Source organism: Camarhynchus parvulus, chromosome 4 (assembly GCF_901933205.1).
Source record: "Camarhynchus parvulus chromosome 4, STF_HiC, whole genome shotgun sequence".
Classification (NCBI taxonomy): Eukaryota; Metazoa; Chordata; class Aves; order Passeriformes; family Thraupidae; genus Camarhynchus; species Camarhynchus parvulus.
In genome coordinates, this window is record NC_044574.1 from 6030907 (window position 1) to 6058485 (window position 27579).

General features: G+C 45.7%; 1 protein-coding gene across 2 annotated transcripts; it reads right to left on the reverse strand.

Annotated features, from left to right (window-relative positions):
- SMYD1 (SET and MYND domain containing 1) lies at positions 1 to 27088 on the reverse strand. Of its 2 annotated transcripts, XM_030947545.1 has the most exons (10): positions 26674 to 27088; positions 16606 to 16782; positions 14922 to 15135; positions 13392 to 13522; positions 11580 to 11618; positions 8696 to 8888; positions 5132 to 5224; positions 3551 to 3714; positions 1864 to 2032; positions 1 to 404 (listed from the first exon to the last, which is right to left on the reverse strand). In XM_030947545.1, the coding sequence occupies exons 1-10, from the start codon at positions 26808 to 26810 to the stop codon at positions 246 to 248; spliced, it is 1476 nt and encodes a 491-aa protein (XP_030803405.1). In that variant the 5' UTR covers positions 26811 to 27088; the 3' UTR covers positions 1 to 245. The 2 variants fall into 2 exon arrangements, with proteins under 2 accessions (XP_030803405.1, XP_030803406.1); XM_030947546.1 differs by lacking the exon at positions 11580 to 11618.
- Between the last annotated feature and the right edge of the window lie 491 nt (positions 27089 to 27579).

Below are 27579 nucleotides of genomic sequence, written 5' to 3' on the forward strand. Positions count from 1 at the left end.
TTTTTTCTTTGATTATTTAATGCCTTAGTGATAGAAAAAGGGGTGTTGTTTCTGCCAGGACCTCTTCTGCTTTAAGCCCTCAGAAGAGTTTTCAGGATGCTCCCCCAGCAGGTCCATGCTGTCAGATTTGTGCCACTGGAAACAATCCTTGTGGATCTATCCCACTGCTGTATCACGTTCCCAGTGTTTGGAAGTGCCACGGGTGATGGTACCCTGCAGGCATGAATTGGTGCCAAGCTATGGGTTTATTCCTTTTTGTGGAAGAGGCTTGGTGCATTCTCATTGCTGGGCTCAGGCATGACTTGGATCTTCTGGTTCTTGAGGGCAGCTTCCCTCATCTTGTAATACATGAACTCGTTCTGCTGGAACATGCGCAGCTCCATCTCCGTCTGCACACGCATGACCTGGGGACACAGCAGGTTACAAACCCTGTGACACAGGGACCTCAAAGCACGTGAGTCAAACACTGCCAATATCAGGCACTGTCCCCAAGGGATGTCCCAGACCATGCAGTGACTGAGGAACCAGTGTCCCACCAGCAGGACCAAAGCTGGCTGGGCACAGATATTCTGCTCCTTTCTCACTCCCTTCTTCTCACTCCCTTCTTTCTCACTCACTTCTTCTGTGTGCAGAAGAAGGCATCAGCCTTTCCCATATCCAGCTTTTCCACAGCCTACTGGGAAGCCTCACGCTCCAAAAAGTGATGCAGGACCTGGAGGTGATGCTGTGCAGAGCCAGGAAATGAGTGCACTTCCCATCCATACCCTGGGCCTGGCCCTTGGGGTGGCCCATCACCAGGGTGGGTGTCACCTCAAATGGGAGAAGAGTCCCACAGTTGCACCCTTTAGACCCCAGGATTCATCAGCAGCAGTCATTCCTAGTGCTGCATTATAGCAGAGGATCAGAAGGGATTCTAGGACATGTTTTTACACCAGTCTGTGTGTTTATTCAGCCCTTTGTTTAGGAGCACAGGGATGAGCATGTGCTATATATCCACTATTTTCTACCTAAAATACAAAGGGAAGCACAGAAATGGAGGTGCTGTGTCTCATCTTTTGCTACGCGTATGGAAACAGTCAACAGGTTTGCTTTAGGTAGTAGATACTAATTTTTCTGAAGATACAAACTTGCACCAATAAAGGTTATAGCTCTGCTATATGGGGACTAAGACATCAATAAAGGATTTCATCTCGTATCCTATAATTTTTTGGGGGTAATAAAGGAGAATGCCATAAAGCAAACAGGTCACATGAAGTGAATTAGGGGCTGCAGAAATAATAGATCCCCAGCTGCAATTGTAAATAATTCCTCACATCTGAGCAGATGCAATTCCCTGGGATCTCCACTCTTGAGTCTAAGCTAGGAAATGCACCTATCAGTGATCTGAGGAAAAAACACACTGCTGCTGAGAAGGAGTAGGGAGTGGTAAATAAAGAAGAATGGACACCAATAAAGAAAACCAGGTGGGAAACTGGGCACATCCACCACATGTAATTTGATATACTCAAATTGCAATGTCATCCATCTGAGAGCAGTGAAATCAGCCTGCTGGAAGAATGGGGGGCTCTGTCTTTTGGCACAGCAATTTCAAAGAAGATTCAGGGGCTCAACTGCCATTTCTCATGTATCTTCTGGTGCAGAATAAAAGCTGGGATGAATTTTCGCTGGAATTTTCAGGGATGAAAATTTCCAGTAAGAAAGGACATGCATTTCCCAGCAGAATGTAACAGAATCTAGATAAAACCACAGCACTGGTAAGAAGTAGTCAGCACTTAATACATGTCTCAGCTCTTACAGGTGGTTTCTACCGTTTGTGATCTTGCCCAGGTAGAGAGCAGAGACAAGACAGGAGATGACACCTACCTCCAGGTCTTTGGTAATTGGGTGGGAAGGTCCATGGGTTATCAGGAGGATGGCATAGGCTTTGCAGATCAAGCCATGGCCAGCTTCAATGAGGCCAGCGTGCCAGTGTGTCACTCCTGCCCGCATCACGGCCATCCCCAGCTGAGCGTTGTTGGGATGGTAAATTTTCCTGGGAAAACATTGGGTAATTTTAGTTCAGGAGAAATCTGGGTTCCCAAAAGTGTCACTGACATGATATGTTTGCCAAAGAGCAGATTGTTTACTCAGGTGAAGAGCTTGTTGCAGGCAGTGCCCTTGAAATGTGCCCTTCTTAGAAAGGGGAGGGGGCACATTACTCAAGGACAGAGCTGTACAGGGACATGAGTTATGAAAGATGGGATGTGAACTGGGAAAGTTCAACTCCTGGCTTGGAGAAAGGCAAGTTCTGTCATCTCATGCCAAGAGAAAACCACGCTCTGTCAATATTTTGGCACAAGCAGAGCACAGATCTGACCCTACAGCTCAGAGGGCAGCAGCTTAACCTGACACACTTAGTGGGGTAAAAATGCAACAATCACCAGTTCCTCATTCAAAGCAGGAAGAGAAACAGATGGTTCCAGAAACTCCAGAAATGTTCATCTCACCCTCTGCAGATGCATCCCTTCATCTAGGAATTTTCCGTGCCTAAGGTGGGAAAAATGAAACCTCTCCTCTATGTTCAACTTTGGAAGCTGAAGCAGAGTTAGAAGCTGCTTGGTCTTAGCTGAAAACCTGCCCTCAAGGGCTTCCTTGGAATTTTGAATTGGCACTTAAAGCAAGAAAGAAAGCTACCAAGGTCTTCCCCATGATCTGAAAAACTGAGGGACACAGAAGGGAAGGAATTTTCTCTCGGTCAATTAGCTCAGCACCAGGGCTGGGACATGAAGTTGCTTGTCAGGCCTGCAAGCCAGGGAGGTGAGTCTGTCACCCCTCTGCAAAAGAACAAAACATAACAGGCCTTTTGGGGTAAAACTGACCAAAAAGACAAATAATGAGTGTGAGATGTCCTCAGCAGGAGGGTGAATGAGATGATGAATTAGGCTTTTCCCTCTTCTCAACAGTTTCTATTATTTTTCTTTCTCTCCTTTTTTTCCCTTCCGTTAAATACTCATCAGTCCTGTTATAAAACCTCAGTATATAATAAAGCATGTAATTTTTAATATGAGGTTTACCCTGGATCTATATGAACTAAACCTGAGTTTCTTTATTCTCACTAAGCTTTTGTCACAGGACTATATAATGAGCCAAGACAAAATCCATGTAATATTCAGGAGTGAGGGGATATCTTTGACATGTTTCTCTTTGACCTCTCCTTCCTGCAGGGTGCAGGGAACAGGCAACTCCTGCAGTCACAACCTCTTTGTCCTGCACCCAGGCTCTGTGTCTTGCAGGGAAAGGGCAGCCCTGAGATGCTTCTGAGACAAAACAAAAAGGCCAAGGAAAGATGTTCCTAAACCATTTGCCAGCTCCAGTTTAGAATATCAAGGTGTTTGGGAGCCCATGTGCATTTAAGAAGGGACCCGTCTCTGTCTGGTGGTACAAAAAAGGTCCCCATATGAATTTCACCACCACTGCCCTCATGGGAGCAGACTAAGAAAATGATTCCTGTGACACACTGCTGAACATGGCACGAGCTCAGAGAGCTGCCAGGAGTAGGGCACACACGCACAGGTAGCCATCCACCATCCTCTTGGCATAGTCAGCTGCTTCCTCGAACATCTGCAGGTAGGAGAGCACCTCGGAGGCAATGCTGAGCATCCTCAGCAGGTAGATGTTGGTGTCCCCCAGCACAGGCTCCTGTTTCTTCAGGCAGTCACGGCACAGCTTCACAACCTGGGTGTGGAGGAAGCAGGGACAGGAGAGGTGAGTCCAAGCACCTTTTTGAAATAGGAACCTCCTCGAGCCAGGTCTCATAAGCTCTTGGAGGTCTATTTCACACCCAAGATAGCTCAGTTGGAAGGCATAAAATCAGCAGAATGGCTTCTGTTGGAGTGTTGGAAACAAAAAGGTTTTATTAAAAGGCAAAATAACAAACAAGAGGCCCTCCTGCCCCTGGTAAAACACCCCACAAAAGCAATTAGTTTCTTTGTTCTCTTCTTTTTCTAGTAAATTGCCCAGGCAGGACTTTTTGGCTCCTCTCTAATTAGCTATCCTTAAGTTTGAGGTGAAGCCCTCCAGGCCTATAAGATGCCTTTTTCACCGAATCAAAAAAAAAAACATCTAGGCTGATTTCCTTTTAAAGGGGACAAAGGATAGTTTTGTCACTCCACCTACAGAAGGCACATTCCTACACCTCTGGGCCTGAAGCTGCCACCTCAAGAGCCTGTGGTTTGCGCAGTCCGTACCAGTCCCAGAGTCTCTTCCTACCAGTCTCTTCCCTCTGTGAAGGCTGGGGAAGAGAGGATGTGCTTTGATTTGAGAAACATCAGCCTAGGAAAATGATTGGAACTCACAGCTTTCTCTCACAGGGTTACACTCCTAAAACTGGGGAGGAAAAAGTGATATCTATTGCTCAGGAGAGGACACCAAGTGCCTATAGGATTCATACACCAGCGCCATCCACCAGCCTCCTGAAAATCTTCAATGCAGGGAATACTCTTAATGACCCCTTGGAGCTGGAGCCACAGAGCTGCACTGTTCCACTCCTGATCCAGCCATGAGTCAGTGTCCAGATTTCTGTTCCAGGGGGCTTCAGCCTTTTCCCAAAGACAGCGAAAACCCAGAGGTCATTACTCAACCTGGAGTGCTCTCTGAGGAGAACAATTAAATATTTCCTGGGTGAGCAAAAGAGGGAGAAAAAACCTTGAGTTTTCTCACCCATCGCCCTTGTAGCTTGGGCTCCAAGGTGGGACATGGTTCACCCAAACCACACGCCTATCCTCAGCACCCAACAAATGAGCAACATAGAACACTGAAGAGATCAACACAAAGACCCATGATGGTCTTGTTCTTTTCCCAAATCCATTGTCCTTCTTTTTTTGAGGCTACCTGGCAGAACTGGCTTGTTACACCTGCCCTGTAACTCATGTGTTTCACCCAGGAGCCCTGGCTTCAACACGTGTGTCGGTCAGAGGTGCTGGAAGTCACCTGAATCTCCTTGTGTCATTACTACAAAAGAAATTAGTCTGGGGTGTCTCAGACATGGTTGTGCTTTACAGTTTCATCCATAAATTGTGAATGTAGAGGGGGACAAGGCCTCCTTTCCTGGGCAGTGTGTGTGCAGCAAGAGAGCAGAAGCACCAGGACTCACCTCGTGGTAATGTCCCTCCATGCGGGCCTTGTTGATCTTCTCCAGCGTGTCCTTGGAGAGCTGGATCACCTCCTTCACTGTGTCTGCAGAGGGCTGGGGACAGCAGTGGAACACCAATGAGGAAAAGGCACTGCCTCACACATGCCAACAGGTACTGCTTGAAAGAATGCTTGGTCCAAATCAGCTTGGTGGGATGCTTCCCACATCACCACTCCCTACTGCTGGTGCAAATACCAGTGTGCCCCTCAGACCCGCCCAAGGCTGAAATGGGCTGCAATGTCCCAGTTCCAGGTTAAAAGGTGAAGGTCCTGCTGACTTCACTGAGTGTTTCCCATCAGGGTAGTGGCCATGTGCCTCTGAGATGCACGACTAGGTTCCTCAACCCTCCCCACCACTCTTCCCCTCTGGAGAAGGGGCAGAATTCACCCTGCAACTGAGAGGTCTCGTGAGATACCAAGGAGGCTGTGAAAGCCACCAGCTGGTGAGTATCAGGTGCTCTCAGTGCAGCTGCTAGAGGGAAATGAGGCTCTTGAATGAGAGATCAGTGGAATAGGAAAGATCCCTGGATTTTACCTACCCTGAGAAATGCTGTCATTGGTTCCCAACTCCCTAAGATAGCTAAGCTCAGATTTCAGCTGCACCCCAATAGGGAAATGTGTTTTCCTGCACACCACAAAGAAGTTTGTGTTTCACCATGCATTTAGAGACATGAAGCACATCTAGGAACACCTGACAAAACACTAATGAGCTCATAATTAGCTGCCACCTCTTTCTTCTCTTAATACTGAAATATAACATGATATCCAGCACAACCATTCATCCTCTGCTTCTCTGAGCCCTTCAAATTTGCATTTTCCAACTATTCTAGCTATCATGACCTTCCTTTTCATAAATGAGAAAATCTGAAATCAGCCCACAGTCATGTGACTCTGGGAATTTTTGGGAAGAGCCTGGTCTGGAGACACACAGCAGAGCCAGCAGCCAGGAGAGACCTCTGGGTGTAGATCAAAAGCAGAGTTCCTATATTGCAATGAAGGATGCAAAAACTGTGAGTCAGGAGTGTAGGACTGTCCTATTGTCTTTTTTCCACACCTGGTTGATTAGACATTTGATGAATCTGAAATTCATCTAGTTGGGAAATCCTCTTCAAAGTCCAGTATTGAAGGAAAAGCCATCATTTACAGATCCATTTACCCCTATCTGTTACAGATGTTATTATGTTAGCATTTGTGTTATGATTTATTATTCTATAGTCCTATATGAAGCTACTGTAGCTAATCAGGTTTGGGCAGCTGCCTGAGCAGCACACGGGGTGTCCTGGGGCACGGAGCACATCCAAAGGCAATGTTAATGTCAATGTTAATGTCAGTGCAAATCACACTGCTGTGCTGTCTGAGTCAAGACTCCCAGAATAGGCACCTTAAACAGCATTTCCACAGTGGCTTTGTCTAATAAAAATCCTCCCTTGCCTTTACTAGACTTCTAAGTCAGTTGCCACTATAAACAATGGGAACTTTTCTGCTCTTTGGAAGGGGTGAAGGACTGGAGGTCAGAGCAGTTGTTGAGGATGGAAGCTGTCCATCTCCCATGTATTCCTAGCACTTTTTCCATGCAGCTGTGAGTGCTGCTGCCCCCAGACAAGCGTGCCTGAGCTCAGGAAATGTGACACGGCCAACATGCTCTGAGGGTGAGGTCAGCCTGGATACTTATTGTCTGTGGATGAGGTGTGTTTTTAATAGCTGAAATCATGCACCTTGCATACTTACAGGATTTTTCTGCACAAGCACTTCACACTGTGGGGGACATTGCCCCAGAAGTGCATGTTTTCCTGCTATGTGCTGCACAGCACCTCTGATGCTCACAAAAAGGAGATGGTGCATGTCTAGTGGAAGGGTGTCCCTGCTCATGGTGGGGCAGATGGAATGAGATGATCTATAAGGTCCCTTCCAAGCCAAATCATTCTGTGATTCATGGTCTCACTGTTCACTCAAGACTTGATAGCAGGTGTTCAATGAGGGATGAGGTTTTTTTTTTATGCTTTCTACTGGAGAATGTGTACAAAAATACTCCTGCAGAAAGCCAGATAAAAATGCTTCTGCATCAGAGAACTGAGCTCTGGAACAGCTTTATAATATAAGTGGAGAGGTACAGTTGTCAGCATTAGCTGTAAGATGAAGCTTGATAATTTAAAATGGGTCTATAGCAGGGTCATTTGCAGCAGAGGAGAACTTGACCCAGCAAGGAAAGGGTCTCCTCTTGTCCCATCTCCTGCCTCTTATAAGGGAGCTCCCTTACATCAGCTCAATACTGTTTCTCTAAACTTTTCTCAAGGAGAGATTTGCACTCTGCAGTATCCAGCCTTTCCTGGCTCCATCTCACTGAAAGAAGAGTTACAGGACTGAGCTTGGCTTCCTGGCACCTCCTGAGAGGGAGGCTGAGGGTTCTGTGCTCCTTCCCAGGAAGCTGCATCTCACTGCGCCTCTCCTGGTGGCACTGCTTCTGTGAGGTCACATTTCCTCATCCCAACTTTTCTGTTTTGTTTCCCACCTGCTCCACATCATCCCCTGGGCTGTTTGATCATGGTGTGACTGCCCAACACTGCAGATCAATGACTTGGTGATACACTTCCTGCTCTGCCTTGCTTTGCCTTCCCTTATGCACTTTATAAGGCTTGCAGGAGTAGAAATCCCCAAGGTAACACTGCCAGAGATTGCAAAACCTAGGAGCAATTATATCCTTGGGCAGAGGAACCAAAAAGGAACTCTTAGAGCTGCCAGCATACTCATAAACTGGAACTGCTGGCCAAGCCGCTGCCAACAGCAAGCCACAGCCTTATACCTCCTACTGGATGACTTGTGAGACCTCCAAAGAAAAGAATTACTTAAAAATGAGCAGTTCAACATGTTAATTCCTCACAGTCAGTCTGCCTGCAGCAAGCCTGCAAAAATGTCAAGTGATGGTGCAAACTCCTTGTGACAGGCCTTTGCAAAGAGGGACTGGAAGTTCAGGCTTCCCACATTCCTGGAGCCAGTGTGATGGTACAAACCATAGAGTTCCAGCAGCACTCATTAGTCCTGTCACCGTGGATCACCTGCAACACATTTCTTTCTCTGCACTCAAAATGTAGTGTCCCTTGCAGTTTTTCAGGAAACAAACAAACAAAAACAACAACAACAACAAAAACAACCAAAGAAAAACCAAACGAAAAAACCACCACAATCTCAAAATGCCACCATTTTTTCTCAGCTCTACACCTAATTTTACAATATTTTTGCATCCTATCTATTGTTGGACTTTTAGGCTAAAGGCAACTTCAGGGGGCTTTCTAAATTTAAAAACTGTACTTATCTTGCAGAATAAGGATTAAGCTAGCCTTGCATGGTGGGCTTGAATTGCTGCTGTGCCCAATCAAGGTCCAGTTCTATTCTCATTTTTTCACATTGCCAAAATCTGACTATGTTCATATCAAGACTGCTGAGAAACCACAATCCTAGAGACCCACAGATGCCTTGGTAGAGGAGAAGCAGCCACCACAGGGTTTGGACATTGTGGGACAAACCATACCTTGCTTTCCCCTGCCTTCACTGCCAGCATCAGGTCATCCTTGAGCTGTTTCTTGCAGTGCTCACAGGTGCAGTCAAAGTAATATTGCTTCTTCAGCTGCGTCCGCCGCTCCTCGCTCAGGCTGAGGAAATCCACGTAGGAAACTGTCAGCTCATCCCCCGGGGAAATCTTGCTCAGGGCCCTCAGCTCGATCCTGGGGGCACAGGAGATGGGATGTGCGTTTGGAGAAGCAGCAGAAGCAGAAGTGCAGCCACAGAGCCGGCAGGGACAATCCTGCAGCCTGCCCTGCCTTGCAGAGGTGAGCCCTCGCCCTAAGGCACTGCTTTAAGTCTTCAGGGAGGCAGTGCAGAGGTGAACAGCAGCCTGGTTAACTGAATACAGAGCATGAACACAGTCACAGCAGTTTTTCCTGCCCTTCTAAAAGTCCCTGGTAGGGATATGTAAAGGTATGAGCTATAAAGAGGTTATGGCTCCATTAATTTATCCATATGGTGGCTCAACCTAGACATCAATTTTTAGTTTGTTGCAGACCTCACCAGAAGAAAAAAAACCATTGAGATCAGAAATGCACACCAAAATGCTGAGATTGGATTTGGGATCTTTTTTTAAGTGCTGTTTTGCATGCTACCCACACACCCCTGGCTATACTCCCAGATCCTGAGCTCTGCTGCCTTTGGTATCGTTTTCACTTTGAAAAGTTAAGATAAATTCCCTCTGGGTGCTGCATAAGAGATGCCCTCACCCTGTTCATGCATTTCCACATAAAAGTTTAGAAGTAATTATCTGGAGAGAGTCTATTTTTAAATAGCTCATTTGACCTACTACCACAATTCAATTGCCAGTCTCTGTTACTGAAATCCATGACAAGCCCCTGATGATGGGATTTGGAAAGCCAGACCTTTGTCTTTGCCTTTCCCTTATGTCATTCCCTGCAAAAGGTCTTAAATAATGTGGAGATTCAGAACTATTCCCTTGCTCTTTCACTCTACATACTGAATGTCCCAGTTACTCTGGGCCATCTCTCAGATGTAGGGGTTAAACAGGCATGACTAGCTAGAGAATTTGGCCAGAAATTTTGGGGGGGAAAAATCCATCAAATACCAACTGTGAGGTGGTTCTTTTGTATCCACCTCCTCTCCCAGCTACTGGTGAGCTCAACAATGTGTTTTAATGTACATGTCTGCCCTGAGATGGACCTGGGGGGGACCTGCTGGCTCCCAGCTGAGCATGAGGTGCTCTAGGTGGAACCCAACAAAAGCCTCACTAAAGGCAGAGGTGGCAGAGGACTTACAGGTATCACCAGGTGCTTTAGCAGTAAGCCTTTTGGGGAGGACGTGACTTATTCTGTGTGATCATGTTTTTGCAAAGGGATTGTAGTTCTCCTGTAATTCCCTTCTAATTCCCTTGGAATTCCTGTTACAGGCTCTCAGTACCAAGGGTGTAGCTCTGAGTCTTCCAGCTCTGCTAAAGCTGCTGTCAAAATTCTTCTCCAAGGCTGGTCTTGATCTTCTCTGGGTGTTGCCATATCAGCAACAAATTTCATACAAAATTTACCATCAAACATGCCATTGTCACAAAGGGCAGCTATTAGTTATGTCACAACCACAGGAAAGTGCCAGACAGAGAAAAGTGCAAGCAGCTACTCCAGGAGGAAGTGCACAAAAAAGAGCAATTCCCAGCTGAAAAGTTTACACTTATAAACATTCATGTTCACACTTCACAGGATCCTTGTTAAAGTGAGTCATGCAACCAGAGAAGCAAAATTAAGCCTCTGACTTTCATGATGCCCCTGATAGCCTAAGCACCACAGGGGTATTTTAAGCAGCCATCCCTTGTGTGGAGGGGATTGATAGCCTTTGGGGTAAGCCAGGAAACACATGGCATATTTTAAATACTGTAGTTAAAGAGACACTGTCAGCCAGGAGCACACCATTGAGCTTGTCAAGGGCTCCTTCCCCAGTGTCTACCACGAGCAGCAGGGACCTTGATAGCTGCATGCACAGGCACAGCGAGTGCCTGATAGCTCAAAACTCAAATTGCCCCAAATAGCAACTCTAATCAGAAGTGAAACTCTTTTTTTCCCCTTTTTATGTCCCTATCTATAATGTACTGAGTAAGATTCAGTGGTGAAGAAGAGCACTTCAAATGTATTTCACATCTTCTTTGAGGAAAATGCATGCCTGCTTGAAATTAAATTTTAAAGGCAGTGTCCCCTTAAGAACACTGATTATAATATACCAAATGCCATGAGTTAAGCAAAGACTTTTTTTGCACATATTTTTGTGATTGATTTAGTTTGGGTCAGGTAACAGCGGCATCATTAAAAGGTGGAACATTAATCATGGATTATGATAAAAAGGAATTGAAACCTACAACTCATGGTATTACTGCGCCTGTAGGCAACACATTCCTCGGGCACAGTTTGTTGCAGGAGAAACATGGAGTATTTAGTGTGTCAGTAACACAGTCATTTCTCATCTCCTAATATGCAAGGCTTTATTTTGGGCTGTACAAGATTAGCAAGACCTTGTTCTGACTTTCATGCTCTTGCCATGGTCAGGGGAGGAGAAATGAGAAGTGGAGAGGGGAAATACTGACAGGGAGGAAGCCAAGGGAGGGGATGGGAAGGCAGAGAGTGAATTCACCCCGGGGAAGACAGTCTATTATCACTATTATTTTAATTTACTACAAAATGCAGAGTTAAGTGAGGTTTGGGTTTAGTGGGGCTTTACACAGGGGAAGAGGAGAAGTTTAGAAAACAGAAAAAGTGGAATTTGGAGTAAACAGAGGGAGCCCCTTGGGGTCTTTGCATCTTTTCCATTAGACATGGGGCATGGGGGGTACAGGGTAATGGAGGAGAATGATGCTTTCAAGTCTGACCCACCTCATCTGTGTGTGGAACATTGATCTTACAGCCTCATGACTGAAAGACAAAACAAACATCTGCAGTTTACACATGTACAAGTACAACAACAAAAAAATGGGTACATGGCATAGCACTGGACACGAATGAGACAAGGGGGCTGCCTGTGCTGGCTCATGTGGCACTGCATGAGAGCTTCCCTTTTGATGTGCAGCTGCCAGGACCAAATTGTCCATCACTGGGCCATAGAGGATTTGGTGGAGAACTGCCCTGGCACTGTGATTTTACGAGTGGTCTAGGTCAGGGAGTGTGCAAAACCTGCTCCTGATATTTGGCAGGAACAAGGGGACTGGATCTCCTGTACAGAAAGGTCTCCACTGACATCAGCAGTTGTGCTCTCTAGAACACAGCTTGAAATGGAGATCAGACTGGGATGTCAGCCACAATTTACCTGGCCAATAACTCGATGGTCAAGTTTAAAGTCAGTAACCAGATACATGTGGGAGCTTTGACAAGCTGCCAGGCAAATCAATGCCCTTTCTGTACTTACCCAGAAAGTCAGGGCTGTTATCACTGCTGGGAGCTGTTTGGAGAGGCTTTTCTATCAGCCCACTATGGATCCAATCCAGGGCAACTGGATATCATAGTACAGACTCAAACTGACTTTGGATCAGACCCTATTTCCCACCAAGGTAATCACCCAGTTTTGTTTTCTCTTGGCTCATTTACCAGCTGCTTGGAAAATGCTGCTGCAGTTTTGTTAGGGAAAACCAGCAGTGATAACTGGAGTGCAGAACCAGTGTTAGTCCAAAAATGAGGGGCTGGGAGGAAGAGGGGTGGTTAAGTTATAGCACTGAAGTTTAGTGAAGACAGGTAGCTGTAAAATAGTAGCAGAAAGATCAGAGGAAATCCTGTGGCTGTGCAGTTTTTGGCAAGCAACTTCCCACAGTTAATGTTTTGCACACACTGCAACTTTCTGAATCAGCAGCAGTTTATACCTGTCACAGCTTGGAAACGGAAGGGCAGAGCATCCCTTCTGTGGGCTACCAGCTTCACCAGGTTTCACTCCCAGCTCTGGTGAAACATCTCCCATTTCCCACTGAATCTTTTTCTGTCTCACTTGTCCTGCAGAGGTTTTCTTACAGGACTGGGGTGGGAATAGGGAATGCCCAGACACTGAGAGCATCCTGCACTCTCAGGTGACTCTGCTTGCAGATAACAATCACACCTGCCACTAAGGTCCCGTTGCTAAAGAGTTAATCAGTGATTAATTGAGATGGCACACTCTTACCAGATGGGGGTTGTGTTAGGAGTGGTTATAAACACACCAGCAGATAATGATACACAGCTGATTGCAAGCTTCAGTTAGGAGAAACCCTTGGGTTGTAGACTCAGCATAATCCTTGATAATTTGCAAGTAGAATTACTCCTCAACTATCTATAAATGACCCAGGACGCCATGCCTCAAGCAGAGGCGACAGACTTCAATATAAGGGGTGAGTTAAACAGCTGCTTACTACTTTAGCTACCTATTTTGAGTCTAGTTACAAAACTCATAAGACACTAGGGGAAAATTCTTTGCTGGTTGCTGGATTTGGGGTCAAATCTTATGTATTTGTTAGTGCATCAGATGACAATTCTTTAAATAACAAGGAGAGAAACCAGTTTGTCTTCAGCAAGAAAATACTGTTTGGGGTTTTTTTCTGAGCTAGAGAAGGAAAGAAGAATGAATAGATTTTCTGGGGCAGGGACCTGACACTGGGGGTGGCAGAGCCTGCTGAGTTGGCTGTTATGGTCCATCCCTGCTTCACCAAAGGAAAGAAATCCACTCACTTGCCATTGTTGAAGATGACAGTGCAGTTGGGCCAGCAGTCATGGTTGGCCTGGCAGAGGTTGGGGAAGATTCCCACACCAACAGCCTGCAGTCCTCTTTGGTCACTGAGGGTAAAGCCGTTGCAGCTGATCTAGTCCCAAAAAACAGGCAGGAAGAATTGTTAAAGCAGAAAAAGCTGAAACTCCTGGAAAAAAGTTGGGATAAAGCATCAGAAGAGCAGCAATGCAGGACTTGTGCAGAGGGACCAGGCCAGAGCTGAGTCAATATTACAGAATATTTGCTGTCAGTGCTCACTTGGGATGCCTAAGATAAACTTGGTTTGGCCATGTATTGATTTCCTTATATTTGATTCCTGAAAATAATTTGGAGAAAGGTCACAGGAAAATGACTTTGAGGCAATTCAAGCAGAAAGCAAAGTTCACACTCGTGAAAGCAGGTATCAGTTAGAAATTAACCTTGACTGCTGTATTGAACCTGGTCATGTTTGCTGGGTTGCCCTCAAAGCTTATAAAAACCAGCTGCTACTCTTTGCTGTAAGTTTTCAGCATTACTACTTTTGCATGACATATATTCCAAGAATGAATTATTTCACTTTTCTATATTATGCACTACTATAAACAGAGCAGGTTTTAGTCCAGGCATAAATAATGGAAATATCTGCAAAGAAAAAACATGATAGGATAAATCAAAGGAAATAATTAACTCAGATGCTGATTATTTTACCCTGATAATAGTTTTATTTCCTTTGTGAACTGATTCTGTAGTTTTTCTGTACTTCCTTGCTCCTGCACAGATAAGCTGTGCTGGTCACTAGCACATAGGGTCTCCCTGTGTCCAGTAGACTGGGTTTTCTTTGTGGTGTGGGTACCAAAGCATGCTGTGTCCTCTCCCTGTACTGGCAGTGGCAAAGGCCAGCTTGTCTTGCACAGCAGCCACTGGCAGAGGAGTGAGCAGAGCCTGTGTCTCCTCTTGGCAGTGTTGGGAGCTGAGGGGGCAGTGCAGGGATACCCAGGGCTGGGAGCAGAGCAGCTCAGCCTGAACTGGAATTTTCCTGTCTGCTACAGTGAGAACAAAAATTTGTAGTTAACAACTTTGTGATTGATATTATTAAATATATTTCCATTTTTTACTGGTTTTATTGTATATATTACGTCAATGTAAAAAATCTAACGCACACAATATTAGTAGACATTAATGTATCTACTAAACCAGATCTTCTGTATCCAAATATATTCTAGATGTATTCACTAAAAATATACTTTCTCAGCTCTCCCAGGTGCAGAGAGGTGCCCAGTGGGACTTGTGATGAAAATGCAGCACCTATGATTGAGCAAAACACTTGTCTGCACATTGAGACAGACAAAATGTTTCAGCCTTTGCTATGCCTCAATTTCCAGTGTCAATGCAGAGGAGAAGCAGGTGGGGAATGGGATGAAGTCAGCCATCCTCTCATGAGGCCAGCTGCAGAGTTTCTCCCAAAGCTGACATTACAAACCCTCCCCACATGCCCGGCCTCCCCTTGGACATACCACCCCAAAAATGTGGGAGATGAGCTGCATCCCAAACTGCTGGCAGTGGGGCGGCCAGAACTCCAGGAAACTCTCCACGTCAGCACGCAGCTCCTTCTTCTCCTCCTCCCCAAAGCTGTCCACGTGGTTCTGCAGCTCCTCGATGGCCACCAGGCAGCCCTCGGACAGCCCAGTGCCCTCCCGCTCCATCTTCCACAGGATGCGGGCAGCCAGCCTGGCCAGGGGACAGCCGCAGGGTCACAGCACCAGCACCACGTGGAGAGAACAAAATTCATCAAAATTCATCGTGGAGAAAACAAAATTCACCATGGAGAAAACAAAATTCATCTCCTGGGGGAAATGGTGTGCAGGTAGAGTGACTGAGACAGGCTCAGCATCCCCAGCCTTCTGAAGGACAGGGAGATGCAGGGGGTTGTCTCAGTGCCTCTGTTCTCATCAGGAGATGTTCTACAGAGCCCCAGGTCCCCAGCCCTCCACAGCTGCTCCCATTTCCTTGAGGATTCCTCTCATTTTTTTATAGTGGAGCCAGAATGTGAAGACAAGTTAATGTGGCATTCACATTCTCCGAAAAAATCCCTTCACCCAGGATTTTTCTCCTGGGAAGCTGAGAAGCCTCAGAGAAAAGGAAAACAATTCTTATCTCATTTGCTTCTCCTGTGTTGTGCTCATGTGGAATGTGTTTGGAGATTGTTTACCCACAGGTGGTTGTTTCATTGGATTATGGTGTGAGTTGTTTTCATTCTTTGGCCAATCAGGGCCAAGCTGTGTTGAGACTCTGGAAAGAGTCAGGAGTTTTCATTATTATCTTTTTAGTGTTCAGTAAGTATCCTTTCTGTATTCTTTAGTATAGTATAGTATTCTTTAATATAATATAGTATAATAAAGTAATAAATTAGCCTTCTCAGAACATGGAGTCAGATTCATCAATCCTGCCTTCATCTGGACATTCCCAGCAAATACAATAAAGTTAATGTGTCCTATAGGCAAATTGGGGAAGAACCCATCTCTTCTTTCACTTTCCCACCTACTCCCAAGTTTCCCACACTTTCTAAACCATGCAGGGTAGGTTTACCTTACCACATTCAGAGTTTTTGGGGCCCAGAAGCAAAAAAATCCCAAATAAGAACACATGTCTTGCGCCATTGATGCTCCTCTGTCACCATGATATTTTATGAAAAATCCCTTTGCCAGGATTTCTTCTCCTGGCAAGATGGGAAGCCTCAGCTTCTCCATGTTTTGCTCCTCTGGAATGTGATTTGGAGAATTGTTTACCCAGCATGTGAAGTGTTTTAACTTAGTGACCAATCCCAGTCTAGCTGTGTCAGGACTCTGGCCAGTCACGAGTTTTCATTATCATTTCTTGTCTAGCCTTCTGATGTCTCCTTTCTCTTTCTTTACTATAGTTTTTGTATATAATTTCTTTTAATATAACATCATAAAATAATAACTCAGCCTTCTGAGAACTTGGAGTCAGATTCTCATCTCTCACTTTGTCCTGGGGACTCTCACAACACCCAACACTCCTCCACATACCTTCCCTATCTCAGGGATGCTCCCAGCCTATCCTAAACCTTCTCCCATCTCCACCTTGCCCAAATCAGGCCACCCAGCTGTTCTTTGCCATGAGAAAAACGTGTCCCAGGTCTGTCCTGTCCTCTCCCAGGCCACAGGGGCCAGCTCTCACCTGATGTTTTCGGTGGGTGCCTTGCCATGCCTCTTGATGGCAGAGCACTCATTTTTGTGGTTGAGCCAGGCTGCTCTCTGGCAGGTCCTGTCGCAGTAATGGGCAAACTTGCACTGCCCACAGCGGTGCAGCCTCTCCTGCCTCTTGAAGCAGGTGTGACAGATGACGTGTGTCAGGCTGCAAGGACAGAAGGACACCTTGGATCAGTGAGGCCCAGCTCTGCCCAGTGAAGTTCCTGCCTGTTTTGCACCCCTGCACACAAAAGAACTGTCACCGTGATATTTTATGAAAAATCCCTTCAACAGGATTTCTTCTTCTGGGAAGATGAGAAGCCTCAGCTTCTCCGTGTTTTGCTCCTCTGGAATGTGGCCTGGAGATTGCTTCTCCAAACGTGTGCATTGTTTTTAATTAATGACCAATCACAGCCAGTTGTGTCAGAGTCTGAGTCTGGGTTTTTTTATTATTCATTCTTGTCTGGCCTTCTGATGTCTCATTTCTCTTTCTTTAGTATAGTTTTAGTATATCATTTTCTTTTAATATAATATCATAATAAATCAGCCTTCTGAGAACTTGGAGTCAGATTCTCATCTCTCACCTCATCCTGGGGACCGTCTCAACACCACAACAACAAACCCCTCAGGATTTTTAGGGAGGATGGAGAAATATCCCACCCAGCTTAATGATTGTGTTCTTGCCTGGTGCTGTTGCTGTAAGTTAAATGGTGATGGAATAACTGGGACCCCTTCAAAAGGGGTATTTAATCTTTGGGGAATTCAAAACAGGATTTCTAAGAAGCATCCTACAATTGTATGGATGTAACCATAACTGAGGCTGGGGAAGGATACTGATGAAGGAGTCTGACCTCACATCCTCCCTCTGAGAGTGTCCAGGGTCCCAGACTGAGAGGAAACCTCCCCCATATCCCCCTTCAGGTTTCCAGCTTTTGCTCTTAGAACTTAATTCACTGAGAAGGAGGGGGAGACATTTGGTCTCCTGTCCACAAAATTTTGGGACTTTCCCCTTGCTGCTAGAGAAGGCTTTTCACTGCCTGATTTGGTGTCTGCAGCTGTCTGCTTCTCCATGCAACCACCCACTTTATCTGGGCCTCCAGCCAGGCTTGACAGTACAGGAGAATTTAAATTCCCATCACTCAGCCACTGCTGGTGCCAGAAGGGAGGTTCTCCTCACTGCAAAAAGCTCAGGGACCACAAAGGCTTCGTGATCAAAGGAGCATTTATAATTGTGCACAGTGCAGAGTGGGGAAACTGAGGCATGGGGAAATAAAAAAATTATTGATGAGCCTGTAAGGAGGATGTGCCACAAGCAGGAATCAGACTCACAGCCCCAGAGATTCCAGCCCAAAGATTCTCCTTTGTCTCTACTATACCTATAGCTATATATAGGTACACACATACATATGCATATTTATATTTATATCACAGTACATTTAAAATTCATTTTCTTGTCTCTGAAAATATTGTGTGAGCTGCTGACTTAATCCACTCTGTGCCTTGGCTCTTGCAGGATAAAGAGGGCCACAGATTTAAAAGCAGGATGACCCACATCAGACAAAACCACGTGCAAAAATGAGGTTTGGAAAAAAGGTTTTGGAAAGTGAGCAGTGCTGGAGGGAGCCCAATGTAAGGCAAGCATTCAGGATGGGACAGGGGGAAATGTGTCTGGGAAGGGGGATGCAGCCAGCTCCACTGTGTCAAATGGGAGAGCTGAAAGCTGGTGAGAAATGTGAGGCTGTGCTCTGTCAGCAGTCAGGTCAGGGGGGCAGAGAGGTGCAAGAGAGATTAAACTCCTTGTAAGGCAAAGCAGAGCCAGAGAGCTGATAAACCCACATGGTTACATCGTGCCAAGAAGCACAGGGAGATATCTCACATGGGGAATGGGGGTCCCTCCTGCCACCGGGGTGTTTTAAGGGCAATCAGAAAGCAAAAAAAAAAAAAAAAGTTTCCTTGTAGAGAGGAATGACAGGTTGGAAGGGAACATGGTGCAGAAAAATCCAAGTCCTCTACCAGGTGCTCCTCTGCCCTCAGTTTGCTCCCTGAGAATAAAAAAATACTGAAATGCTGACTTTGCATTTTGCTGTTTATTGCATGGGGTGTCCAGATTTTCCAAAGCAAACCTGGCTGGCAGAACTTACCACCAGCTCTGGAAATCCCTCACTTCTGAGGAGATGCAGAAATGCACCAAAATTTTATACAAGATTTTCTGAGAAAGAAAGGAGCAGCCCTTGTGGTATTGAAACTGCAGAGACAATTACTCCCAGGTAACCTGACTGGCAAGTGTAAGAAATACTGCAGCTCTTACAAAACCATTATGGGATCCTCTGTGCCCCAAAATGGTCTCAAAAAAAAGACTGGATTTGTGGATACTGTGTGTTATCAGGACTCCAGAGGCCCGGGCTCAACTCTTGGCACAATAAAAAAATCAGAAGACACAAGTATTTGAGATCCATTCCATAAAACTTCAACTAGCATTGCTTAAGCATCTGCAAGCACCTAAATCCCCCAGGTGCCCCTTGGCAGTTGTGAAACTCCTGTGTCAGAGGAGCTCAGAGCTGGATGCCCCAAAAGGGAAGGACAGAGTGGGGCTCTGCCTTGGCTGGGTTCTGGTTCCACCTGTCCTGGAGACACACAACACCCAGACACCAAAGGCTTGCATGGTTCACAGGCTCCTCTCTCATCCCCTCTGCAAGGCTGAGGTTCTCCAGGTGGAGCAACCTGAGATTAAATTTAAGTCTCTCAGCCCATGGAAATCATTGATCTACAAAACCTTCTCTGTCTGGTCTAGAAAGTGTTTAACTCAACCCAAAATGGTTCCAGGTATCCCAGATCTCCCCCCCAGTACAGAGAGCAGCCCATGTGGGCAGGGTGCTGCACAGCCATGCTGATGCCTTGGGAAGGCTGACCTAGAACAGAGGCTGGACAGAGCTAAAGGATAAAGCAGGGATTTATTAAAAGGCCTCAGTGGATCCACCTTGGGCAGCACAAGAGCCCAGCCCGGGCTGCACCCAAGATGAACCAAAATGGTCAAAAAAGCATGACCAGTCACGGGGTCTCTCACTTTTATAAGTTCTGCTCCATTTGCATCTTGGAGTTAATTGTCCAATTACAGCTTCAGGTTATGAAGTCCCATCCTTCTTGTTTTTCTCTCTTCAGTCCACATTGTTTCTGCTCTTGGGCCTGAGATTTGGATCATTTGTCCTTGGTCCCCAGCAGGAGAAAGAATTCTTTTGTCTCCCTACTCTGTGCAGAGAGCTCACCATCCCCTCATATGAAGCTCAGAATTACACACTAAAGCAGCAGAGAATCTGAAAAATATAAAAGCTAAAACCTGAGGCACAAAGGCAGCACTAAAAGTTCCTGGAGAGGACCCTGGGGAGGTGCCTTCAGGTGTGGCACCCACCAAGGAACCCTGGAGGTCTGAACCCTCTGGGTCTTGCTGCTCAGCTTCCCCTGCTTTATCACAGGGACAGCCCAACTGATTTCTGCTCTGTCTGTGCACTCCACAACGCCTGAGGTGATCAGTGCCCTTTCCCACACATAGTGAGAACTGGTTCTCACCCTGCCCAAAGCAGGATCTTCTTCAGTACACTGATGCCTCCAGCCCATCACAAGCTTGCCAGGTCAGGATTTAGGGCTGACTTAGATGCCACTGGCTGACTCACTGAATGACTTTCTGGGGAGCCTCAGGTTTCCTTGGCCACTTTTCCTTCCTACTCCAGCATCAACCAAGCTGAACGCTGAAGGGCTCACATGCTCTGGTGTCACTTAGGTGTGGAAACCCAGAGCAGCACAGGGAATATTTCTCTGTCTGCTCTGGGGTGCCCTGACACCCAGGGCAGCACTGACTCTGACCCTCATTCATGGAGAAAGTTTCCTAGACTTCAAGATAGACTAGAATGCACAAAAGTGTGAAATAGATTATAGAGAGCAGTGTAGGTGTATCACAGGGGAGAAATTTAGGTTTTGGGATTTTTAGTATGTTGTGGATGGAAGCAAGATGGAGGGCACAGGGTGTCATCCTGGGTTTCTTCTTCATGTCTCTTCTTCCTTCTTCTTCTTCATGGGTTTGGGTGGCATTTTGTAATTGGGCAGGAAAGTCTGCATTGTGAGCCCGGTGGGATCAGTTATTGGGTTAAAAGGGAAAATAATCTAGGTGTCCTTTCTTAATTGGATAGTTCAGTCTTAAAAGCCCTTGTAACAAGAGACTGTTGGCATTTTGTGCCTTCTAATGAAAGGCTGCAGAACTCACAGTAGTGAGACTGTTTTACTGATAAGAAATAATAAACACCTGAGTCTGAACATGAATTACTGCCTCAAGTGCCTTCAATCCTGACCCAGAGAAATCCAAAACTGGTACCCCAGCAACTGGGACCCCCACACTTAGGTGGGACACACAACTACAACTAATCCTGAATGCAGCTACAGTGACAAAAACAGTGATTCAGCGTGCCAGCCAACAAATGCAAGAGGTAACACAGCACTGACAATTAAACCATGGTTCCTGCAAGCCCAGCTTGCAGTGAAAGCACAAGAAACAAATAATTCTTGTGACTGCTTGGATTGGATTCAGACAGATTAAGGTCTGTTGGACCTGCCGGGGTTGAGCACTGTCACAGGAAATGTATTAACCTCATCTCTGAGACAGGCACAGCCCAAACATCTGCCACCCAGCACACAAAACATCTCATTCAGTGGCCTGGAAAAGCCAGGTGAGATGGCTTTAGTGCAAAGAATCAAGGAGGATTTCATTGAGGAGCTGATAGGCACAGTGAGTTGCTCCCAAACTGTTAAATGTGGGTCCCTGCTATTCTGTACATCACAGATGACACACAGAGATGGTCTAACTTACACCTAAATCTTATTTATGATTGCTTGGCAGGGCATCTCTCTCCTCAGTCTGCTATAGAGAACAGCATAAGAACAACTTAAGATGTAGGGCAAAGTCTCCTTGGTTTTCAAAGTAGAGGCTGTAACACTTCACTAAAGACAACAGCCTAAGAAAATGCACCTGCTACCTAAAGATGAATTATTAGCATAAGAATGGGTTTGCTCCTTTAAAAAAGAGTTAGAGCTTAGTACTTTCATCTTTAAAATGTCAGGGATGATATAATCTAGTTTTTCTGATTTGAGAGGAGGATTTATTTTAGACTAATTTTTGACTCTTTTATTTTTAGTCTTTCATTACAAGATTTCCCAGCCTTTTCTTAGAGATGTGAGTGAGATTTTCTTTTAAAAATCTGTGTTCCCAGGTTTTAATTAGGCTTTTGAACAAATGAGATAGTAATAAAAAATCAAACCCCAGAACATTTTTTAAAATATGAATATGATCACATTAGCTCTCAGTTTTTATTGGTGTCAGCTCAAAGAATTTGTTCCCATAATCTTTTCAGTCATGCTGTGATGGAAAATTTTGGATTTCTTATATGTCTAGGTCATCCTAACTACAATAGCAGAGCTCCCCACATTTCCTTGGAAAGTGTTTTTGGCCTCTTTGTACATGAAAAGACAAGCAAAAATTGCATGATCTCAGTTTTTTATCAATTTGCAGATCACTCATCAAGCAGACCTTCAGGTGATCTCGGCTTTCCACCACATGACACTGTTTTCCTTGACTACTGTCCCTCAAATCCTGCTGGTTAAAGAGCAAATTTCTCTTGGCAAAGGCTGACAGAGACATATGAGGCATCCCCTTGCTTATAGGAAATGTAAACTCTAGCAGGCTTGAGAGCCAAGGGATGTGTCAGAGGAGAAGGTCACATACAGCACATTGAGACCAGGCCCTGGGAATGCCATGGTCACAAAGGTGATGGAGGAAAGGAGACCTGGGATCTTCAGGGAGAAAGCAAAGAGGGTGGGAGGATTAGAAAAAGCTTCAGTGAGAGGCTCAGGGCCTTTGCAAGTTGAAAAAATTACCCCAACAAAAGCAAAGCATCCCTTGAGAAGATGCATTTCCAGCTTTCTGCTCCTATGTCAGGGCAAAGCCTGTCAGTGGTGGTGTTTTCTGGGTGATATTTCAGCTGATGACAGCAAGGCTAAATCAGAGATCAGGCTGTGTCTGCACTTTATCCTGGAAATCACACAGAGTTCTGCACCCCTTTGCCATCAGTATTCACCATTTCTTTAGGCAGCCTGCTCTCATTCAGGTAGAAGTGACAGGCTTGATACAGGAGTCAGTGCTGTGTGAAGCAACTAAGTTATAGAATCATAAAATCAGAATGGTTTGGGTTGGAAGGGACCTTTAAAGGTCACCCAGTCCTAGTCCCTGAAATGAACAGAGTTAGCCTTGTGAGTCATACTCTGGCCTTAAAATCTGACTATGAGCTGCATGGTGTTTATAGGAACCTCATTTTTCGTTGAGTTTTACATACTTCTCTGGCACTGTATTAAAAACTGCTGCTCAGATGACCATCATTGGCCTGAAGAGTACAAGCCCTCACCAACCTTAATGACTTTAGGGGATTTCAGGGTCCCTGTGACCTTCAGGGACTTCCAGGGTGGGATGCAGCCCGTAGATTTAGACACCAAGGTGTGTCTGAAGGGTCTAGAAAGCCATTCAGCTCAAAGGTAGATGTCTGTGTTCACTGCACATTTAGAGCTCCATTGATTATATCAGCATTTAGTGTTGGATTCACTTGTCTGGACACAGAATTCCAGTGTTAGGCTCTGCGGGGACACCTGATGATAGAGTTTGGTCAAAGGAAACATTTGTCCTTTTTCCTAGCAAAATAAAATCTCCACGCTTCCTCAAACTCGGCCTCCTACTGAAAGACAGACATCAATAAAGTGCAGTTGGGTGACAAATTACTTTGACAGCTTCTCACATGTATCTGTCTGTCTAGCTATCCATCTCTATCTACACATGTAAGTCAGGTTGGAGTCTGTACTGTGATATCCACAGTATATATATATAGATGTATATATATATTGGATGGATCCATAGTGGGCTGATAGAAAAGCCTCTCCAAACAGCTCCCAGCAGTGATAACAGCCTTGACTTTCTGGGTCAGTACAGGAAGGTCATTGATTGATTTGCCTGGCAGCTTGTCAAAGCTCCCACATGTAACTTGTTTCTGACTTCAAACTTGACCATCTGGTTATTGGCCAGGTAAACTGTGGCTGATATCCCAGTCTGATCTCCATTCCAGGCTGTGCTCTGGACAGCACAATGGTGTTGTATCTCTGCAGAGCTGCTCCTCCTGATCTCAAAGAGATCTTTGCTTTGCCTGCACATCCTGTGCAGCCATACAGAAATCCCTGTGTGGCCTCTGCACTACAGCTGCCTTCCAGACACCTTTCAACAGCAAAATCAGGGGAAGGAGTTCAGGGTCTCAATACCCACAGACTGGGAATGAACTTCCCAAAGGACTGAGTTCTTCAAAGGGGCTGCAAAGCAGAGACCAGCTCTGCACTCTTGTGCATCTGTGTGGTCTTTATGCACAAACACAGCTGAGATCTCTGGAAAATCTGGTCACATATTTGGTAGGGCCTGAGCCAAAAACTTAAACCCAGCAATCCTTCCTATCTGAGTCCCTTTTCCATAGTACACATACACCATGGGAGATACTGAGGTGAGTTAGGATGAGGGACTCTGGATTTTGGGTTTCCCTGTGCAGGCTGAGGCCCTTTTTTAATAGTGTAGATCCAACAGCAATTTTAGGACCTATGCACCTGTGTTTGTGGGCTAGGAAAAGCACATGCCTCTTCACTGGGCTCTTCATCCATGCAGAGACAGCAGCAGTTCCTATAGGGAAAACCAGCTACCAAGGCCAGGTGGGGATTTAATCTTGCAGGAACAAAGAATATGAGGATGCAGGCAGCCCTTCTTTGACAGCAATTAATTCAATGGCGTTTGATGCAGCTAGGGACAGCACTAGAAGGGACCTTTAAAGCCAAAGCCCTGGGTGTGGAAGAAAAGCATCAAGGTAATTGCCACAAGAAAAATGTGTTTCCATTATATCTCACACCCAGGCTATATCCTACCAAGCTCTTACCAACAAGCATTTGGTTTGTTTCAGAGATTTTGGGACTGTGTTTCACCCCCTGACCCACATTCAGTGCTTTGAGATGCAATGTGCCACAGGAGGGTAAGAATCCATTGTTATTGCACAACAGAAGGGCTGTGTTTACCTTGACTTCTGCTGCTCAACCTCTGGACCTGCCCTCTGGGAGCTGAACAAGGCCAGCTGAACAAGGGCAGGAAAGGAGGGATGCAGGGAAACACATCTGAGGTTTTCTGTTGGAAACCTCAGCCTAAGTCACAGTCTGCAGTCCAAGCTGTGCAGTGATAGCTTCTGCCCTTATCTCACATTACACCGGTGACATTTGAAAATGCAGCAAAGTTGCAGCCCTTCAACAGGGGCAGCTCTGCTCTATGCAGGGTGCAACATGGAAGAAAAAATATTTTAACCCACCAACAAAAGCCAAGAGGTTTCCAGCTGTTAAAAAAAAAAAGTATTTTTAATAAGGCATTTGAGAGAAATAATTGTCCATAGCACTTCCAAAGCAAATCACCACAAAATTCCAGCTAGTGACACAAGAGAAACTGAAGTACTGACTGAAGAGCTAAAAGGACACATCAAGGAGAAATGATTTTGTCACCAACTCCTGTAATTGAGCTCAGGGTTAAGACTTCAAGAACTCAACATTTTAAAGTGAAAAATGGCATTTTTAATGTGAGCTCTTGCAATGACATATTAAAATAAAAACTAAAGGTGTCATTCCTGCTACGGCAAAGATTCATAATAATGTTCACTCACTGACAGTTAAAGGACAAAGAAACAGTGAATGAAAGACACATAAAAAACTTATTTATTCCCCTGCACATTTAATATCCAATTCTCTGCTGCTGCCAGATCACACAGTGGCACTGAGCAGCTTCAGCTACAATATGATCAAGGCTAATACAGCAGCAGAACCTCTGCTTGTGCCCCAGACTTCGTTAGCAGAGCTGATTTAATTGGACAAACTCAGCTAAGCAGAATTGCCTACAGCCCTGTTTAGTGTGCAGGGTATTTACTGGAGTCACTGGCTGTTTGGGGCTAAAAATTCAGTCTCAGGACTCACCATGATGCCCTTGAAGAGCACTCACAACTTTCTTAAGCTCAGAATTAAACCTTCAGCTGCCATCTAAGTCCTCAGTTTAAAAAGCAGGGCCACATTGTGTTCTCAGTTACCATAAGGCTGAAGAAATTTCATTTTTGTCAGAGGCTTTAATTTATATTTAACCCAATGGAAATCAGCACAGAAATCCATTTTTGCATCTTTTCTCTTCCAGGTTATTTAAGTGAATATTTCCACTGATCCAAAGGGCAGAAGTGGGCACCTACCAGCCACACCAGCAGCACAGGTTGAGTGAATGTTGTGATTAAAACGAGCAGCAGAAAAGAAAAATATCCTTGCACCAGAACTCAGAATCTGGCTCCATCAGTGTGAACATAAATTTAAAACCAGTCTTGTGAAAGAGCAAAAGCAGACGTTTGTCTCCAGTTAGCTCAGCCAGCTGCAAATATTCAATCTGTTTAACAGAAACAGTGCCACTTGCTGATCCCCACCAGCTCCTCACTCCAGGACAGTGGGTGATGAAGCTGGAAGGGCAGCTGAGGATGGTAAAAGTGAGCAGAGCACCACAGAACTCACTTCTATCATGTTTTACCCACCAGAGACTTCTGCAAAGCCAGTGTGAGACTTCTGTACCTGGATTACCCTGGCTCCTGGCAGCTCTCTGCAGTGCAGCACGGGGCTGCTTCTGTGAGGCACTGAATGCATCCAACTTTCCCTGCTTTTCTCAAAGGTTCCAACACCAAGCACCTTGCAAGGTGTCATATCCTGGAAACAAACTGCACCTACTGCAAGTGAACAACCTGGTCTGAGCCCTGGGAAGGACATTCACTATAAACTGTGAATGTGTCTCTTTCCAGAAGTGCTTCTGACTTCCCTCTGATCCCTTCTCTGATGTCATCCAGGCGCCTCCAAACTTTTATACAACCACCCAGATGAAATTTTGCAGCGAGATTATTTTTGCTCTGAGTTTTCCAAAGCGCTTTTCTCTTACCTGTCAAAAACCACGGCCGCGTAGGCTGGCTCTGCAAAGATGACATCCCCAGGCAAGAATTCCTTCTGGGCTTTCAAACCCCTGCCTTTGCCTTCAGTTGTGAACAATTCCACTGACTCCATTCCTCCTTTGGTCATCCCAGGGACCCCAGGCTTTGGGAGGTGGGTGTCTCGGAGCAAGCCAAACCTCCTGGCACTCCCGCCAGCTTGGATGTGCTGTGAGGCCAGGCTTATAAAGGGAGGGCTGGTCTGCCCCCTCCCCTGGGCACATGGATTCCCATAGCAGGGCCAGGGGGTGGGAGCAGGAGAGGCAGGAGATCCTCTGCTCAATAACCCTGAGCTATGCAGGGATGGCACAGGGCTGGGGTTTCTGCTTCATTAGGAAAATTCTCTCCAAAGTGACGTGGGGAGGTGTTTCTCCCAGTCACAAGAAGTTGTATATGTTACAACTCAGCTTAATTTATACTCTCCCATTAGAGAGAGAGTGTATTCTCTTCACAGGGTATTTTTAGCCACCACATGCTTCTGTCTCTCAGGAAGCAACAGCTGAGACAGTGGGATGGGGAGGGCTGGGATGCCTATTTCTGACCCCTGCACTGCCGTCTGGCTTTTTCTAGAAATCAAACAAAGCTGCTTTATTTTTACCCTCCAAGAGATGGACAGCGAGTTTAGAGGCAGGGATAACAGAGGAACATGTGCCTTGACATTCTCAGCATCCTGTCACCACCAGGAAAGGAGGAATTCACATTTCAAATGCCAGTGGCAGCGTGTGTACAGAGCAGTGGGGAAGGAGCTGGAAGGACACCAGCAGTTCAGCACAGACTGCAGGAGCAAGCAGGACATCCTGATACTCTCACCATCTTGGATGCACTAAACCGCTTTGAACCAGCACCTGAGAGCTGTCCCC